The sequence below is a fragment of the Rhincodon typus genome, unplaced genomic scaffold (genome assembly GCF_021869965.1).
Source record: "Rhincodon typus isolate 14 unplaced genomic scaffold, sRhiTyp1.1 hic_rhity00012695, whole genome shotgun sequence".
Taxonomy (NCBI): Eukaryota; Metazoa; Chordata; class Chondrichthyes; order Orectolobiformes; family Rhincodontidae; genus Rhincodon; species Rhincodon typus.
In genome coordinates, this window is record NW_025978333.1 from 1,401 (window position 1) to 6,564 (window position 5,164).

Consider the following 5,164-nt stretch of genomic DNA (forward strand, 5'->3'; position numbering starts at 1 on the left):
CTTATCACTTTTCGAAAGCTTATATATTCACAGCCTCCGGCGCACCCTTCTACAATCCCCAGGTCCATCATATTCTGAGAGAGAAGGCAGGCAGGCTTTCAGTCATTTCCTGTTATATGTCATTGTTTCTGCATACTCTTGGTCTCACTTGTAACCTCTTCACCTGTGTTTAAGTAAGACTGTTATTTCTGAAGCCTATGATCTCCACCACAGTGATCTCCTTCCTAAAAGCTTGTAAAATTTAAGGTCTAGGAGTCTCAGATTCACCAAGAAGAGGAATTGATCTCATGAATGATTTAAAAATGATTTATTAAGAAGCAACACTTTAATGTGAAAGGCTAAACACAACCCGTCACAGGTGAGAATGGTTTTACCAGTCCTGAAGGACAAACTGACAGACGAAGCAGAGACAGTGCTGCTCTCTTTAGCTGGTGGCAGTGTCTCCTGCGAGCCAGAATGTATGTGTTGAGTTAAAGCCAGTTTGAAAGGCTTTCCTCTTGAGAATTTGTTTATGCCTTTACACAGACCTAAGCTCCAATTATATCAGGGTTGGAAATGTCTTGTTTCAGGACCTGTGCTGGAGTCACATCCTGGTCAGACAGAGCAGGTCTGTCCTCCGTTTATTCATACAGCAAACTGCAATGGAAGCTTTCTTCACAAGAAAGAGAATGAGCATGTAATTATCAATCCATTTCTGAAAATTTTATGGAGTTATTAAACAGTGATTTCTCACAGAATATTACCAGAACTAAACTTGTCTCCGTTCCCATGCCGAGGAGGTTTCTCTATTAGGCAGAAGGGAGAATTGGAGGTTCTCAATTCTCCACTTCACAGTCTCCATCTTTCTGGTGGATAATGGAGGGGACCACTGGTTGAAATTGTCAGCAAGAATTCATAGCACATTCTAATTCTATTCAGCAGAACCTCTCAGACACTGCATTGTGAAGTTCATGGTGAGATCAATTTAGGATAAAGTAGAAGTTCAGAATATTGTCATGAAATAATTTCTGCTGAGTGTTTCTGAAGTCGGGGGAATGATCACAAACAGCAGCTCTTAAGGAGACACTGCAGCATCCGAGGAGGCAATCAGCAATAGATTTGGAATATAAACTCCAGCCTAGTTACAGGGCTGTTTAACATCAGCCGAAACAAACACTAGTTGTCAGAGTGAATGTCCAGATGTGTTTAACAGACACAATAACAGCAGAATCCAATACCTTCAGTCACTTGTGACCTCGCTGGTGTCTCAGCAGGTGGGATGACTGGGTAAATCCCTTCCCACACTTGAAGCAGGTGAACGGCCTCTCTCCAGTGTGAACTCGCTGGTGTGCCTGTAGGTGAGATAACTGAGTAAAACCCTTTTCACACTCAGAGCAAGTGAATGGTCTTTCCCCAGTATGAACCCGCTGGTGCGTCAATAGGTAAGATAACTGAGTAAATTCCTTCCCACACTCTGAGCAGGTGAATGGCCTCTCGCCAGTGTGAACTTGCTTGTGCACGCTGAGGTAGGATGAAGACCTGAACCTCTTTCCACAGGAGGTGCAGCTGAATGGCTTCTCCTCAGCGTGAATTTTCTGGTGCGTCATCAGGTTAGATGATTGAGTAAATCCCTTCCCACAGTCAGAGCAGGTGAATGGTTTCGCCCCAGTGTGAACTCCCTTGTGTACACTGAGGTAGGCTGAAGACCTGAACCTCTTTCCAAAGGAAGTGCAGCTGAATGGCCTTTCCTCAGTGTGAATTCGCTGGTGTTTTAGCACATCGGAGGACAGGGAAAATCCTCTCCCACATACAGTGCAGGTGAATGGTCTCTCCCCAGTGTGAGCATGTTGGTGTGTCAGCAGTTGGGATGACCAGTGAATCCCTTTCCACACTTGGAGCAAGTGAATGGTCTGTCTCCAGCGTGAACCCACTGGTGTATCTGCAGACTGATTGACCAAGTAAATCCCTTGCCACACGTGGAACAAGTGAATTGTCTCTTTCCTGCGTGAACTCGCTGGTGTCTGAGCAGTTGGGAAAACTGAGTGAATCTCTTATTGAACTCACAGCAGGTGAATGGTTTCTTGTTTGTGTGAACTTTCTGATGTGTCAATAGGATGGAGGATTAGTGAATCCTTTTCCACACTCAGAGCTGGTGAACGGTCTCTCACCAGTGTGAATGCGTTGATGTATCAGCAGATTGTGGGACGGGGTGAACGCCTTCCCACACTCACTGCAGGTAAATGATTTCTCTCCACTATGGACACGCTGGTGTCTCAGCAGGTTCGATGACCGAGCAAACTGTTTCCCACAAACAGAACAGGTGAATGGCCTCTCCCCAGTGTGAACTCGTTGGTGCGCAGTGAGGTTGGCTGACTGCCTGAAACTTTTTCCACAGGAACTGCAGCTGAACGGCTTCTCCTCAGAGTGAATAAGCAGGTGTTTCTGGAGACTAGATAATACTATGAATCCCTTCCCACATGTAGAACATGTAAATAGCCTCTCTCCAGTGTGACTGCGTTGATGAATTTCCAATTGGGATGGGTAATTGAATCCCTTCCCACAGTCTACATTTCCACAGTTTCTCCATTGGGTGGATGTCCTTGTAATGGATGATCAATGTAAACCTCATCCACACACAGAACTTATGTGTTGTTCCACATGGAAACCCTCCCCCTAAGATTGTATGGGGAGGGGATGGTTTACAAAGTCATCTATCAGTCCAAAATGGAGATTCTGAACAGACAATTGCAGTTTCTCTGCATCAGTGTTTCCTCTTGTTCCCCCAAATCTGGAAATTGCCTTCCCAGGAAGCAGAGCCCTTGTTATAATGTCACTGGGCAGGCTAATGTTTTGGGGACATGGCTCCAATTCCCAACAGGGCAGATAGTGAAATTTTGATTCAATACAAAGCAGGCCTAACCTTTGTCAACTGTTGTAAAATCCCATCGGATGCACTGCTGTCCTTTTGAACTATGATGGATGGACAATAAACACAGGCCTGAACAGAGATAACCACATCCAATGAAATAAGGAAAAACGCTCTTATATACATAAACTGTCGTACAATTCTTCTCCTTTTAACGGATTTATACAATTACAGACGATCAGATTATTTCTAGAACTAAAGAGTTCTCTCTTTGCTACTCCTGTCAAGATGGCATCCACACATGCGTCCCGTAGATCAGTTCTCCCTCCAGTTTCTGCACACGCTCGTACTTCCCGGGTGATTGACGGTAGGTTCGGAACAAGAGAAAAAGGGGACTGCCCAGATTACCGGGCGGGGTGACCATGGACCTCCAACCAATCAGAGTGATGACGTGTTGGAGAACGGAAAAAAACAGGATGCGACTGGAGCATGTGGAATGCGGGTGCTGGAGTCAAGAGGGGTGACGGGTAAAAACGCAGAGAATGAGATTTGGAGCTGGAGGAGGTCTTGGGAGATTTCAGAAACACAAGATGTGTACTTTCCACAGCCGGTTTAGAAACTCCCAGAGCCCTTTTTAATCCAGCCACCAGCAGAAACTCATTTTACAGGCGAGGATAGATTTACAAACAGCAAACTTAAACCAAGAGAAATATTTGTCTCACCTTAGTGTTTCTGTCAACTCTTTTTAAACAATGTTCAGTGGGAAGCATTTACACAGATTAGGCCCTTTGAGCTGGCTTTGCCATTCAGTACAATGATGGTTGATCTTCTATTTCAACGTCATAGAGTCATACTGCATGGAAACAGACCCTTTGGTCTAACTCATCCATGCTGACCAAGTTTCCCAAACTAAACTAGTGCCACTTGCCTGAGTTTGGCCCATATCCCTCTAAACCCTTCCTATTCATGTAATTGTCCAAATATCTTTTAAATGTTGTAACTGTACCTGCATCTACCATTTCTCCTGATTTTTTTTCCCCAGTACCCCTTATTATTTTAATATTTGAATAGATTCAGTGACCTGGCTTCCACAACATTCCACCCGTTCACTATCCTTTGAATGTAAAAGCTTTCCTCAACTTAGTCCTAACAGGCCAACCCAAAATCCTGAGACTGTGACTCTTGGTTCTAAACATCCCAACCAAGGGATCCAAGATGGTGTTGGCACAGTAGGTAATGTTCTGGTTCATCACAGCCCATCCGCTCCAGGCTAGTGGCATTGTTTTCGAAATATACTTTTTGTCCTTTTTCTTTTTCCTTTCTTCTTCATCTTTGAGGCTGGAGCAGTGTTGGTGGGGCAGTGGCTACAACATTGGTGGTGATGACCAGGACACTTGGTAGTGGTGACAGTGCCCAGAGCCTGAACTCCTGTCAACGGTAGGCCCAGAGTCTGGAACGAGAACTCCAGGTGGCAGTGTGCCTGGAGCCTGGACTCTTGACAGTGGTGGTGCCTGGAGCGGGGTTTCCTGGCAGCAGTCCTGGACTCTTGGTGGTGTTGGCAAGGCAGCAGCAGCAGAGCTGGGGCCTGCTGGGGCATCAGTGTCGTTGTTACTGTTCCTGGCATGGGATTCCTTGAGGACTAGAGCACCTTGCAGAAGGCCTGGAGCCATGCTCGAGACCCCAATTTGAACGGAAGGTGAATTCTTATTTAAGTAATTTCTTTCTATCCCTATTGTAAGTTAAAATGGCGTGGGATTGTGGCAACAAACACTTCTCACTCAATCAATAAATCATTCAGTCATTCATTCAAATATCTTCCCTGCATCTAGTCTGTTCAGCCCTGTTAGAATTATTTCATTGGAAGCACTTTGGAGAAGGATGATCACAGTTATGGAGGGATTGTCTTATGAGCAACGGCTAAACTGGTTGTGACTGTACTCTTTGGAGTTTAGAAAAATGAGGTGATCTCATTGAGACATATAGGGCTTGACATGGTAAATGCTGAGGATAATTTCCTTTAATGTGAAGGTCAAGGACCAGACAGAAAAAGTCTCAGAATAAAGGGGTGCCAATTTAAGACTGAGATGATGAGCAATCTTGTCTCTCAGAACATTGAGTCTTTGGAACTCCTTGCCACAGAGAGCTGCAGGGATGGTGTCATTAGGTGTATGCTTAAGACTGAGATAGATAGATAGATTCTTGATCAGTCAGGGATTGAGGTTTATGGGGAAAAGGCAGGAAAGTGGACAAGATGAATGTCTGATCAACCATCATCCAACTGAGAGATAGTAGGAACTGCAGATGCTCCAGCATCTGCAG

At 45.0% G+C, this 5,164-nt stretch overlaps 1 protein-coding gene across 1 annotated transcript; it reads right to left on the reverse strand.

The window, feature by feature from the left end:
• Positions 1-290: 290 nt before the first annotated feature.
• Positions 291-4,515, reverse strand: LOC125482574 (gastrula zinc finger protein XlCGF26.1-like). Its single transcript, XM_048594672.1, has 3 exons — positions 4,214-4,515; positions 2,091-2,578; positions 291-2,017 (listed from the first exon to the last, which is right to left on the reverse strand). The coding sequence occupies exons 1-3, from the start codon at positions 4,513-4,515 to the stop codon at positions 1,224-1,226; spliced, it is 1,584 nt and encodes a 527-aa protein (XP_048450629.1). The 3' UTR covers positions 291-1,223.
• Positions 4,516-5,164: the final 649 nt, after the last annotated feature.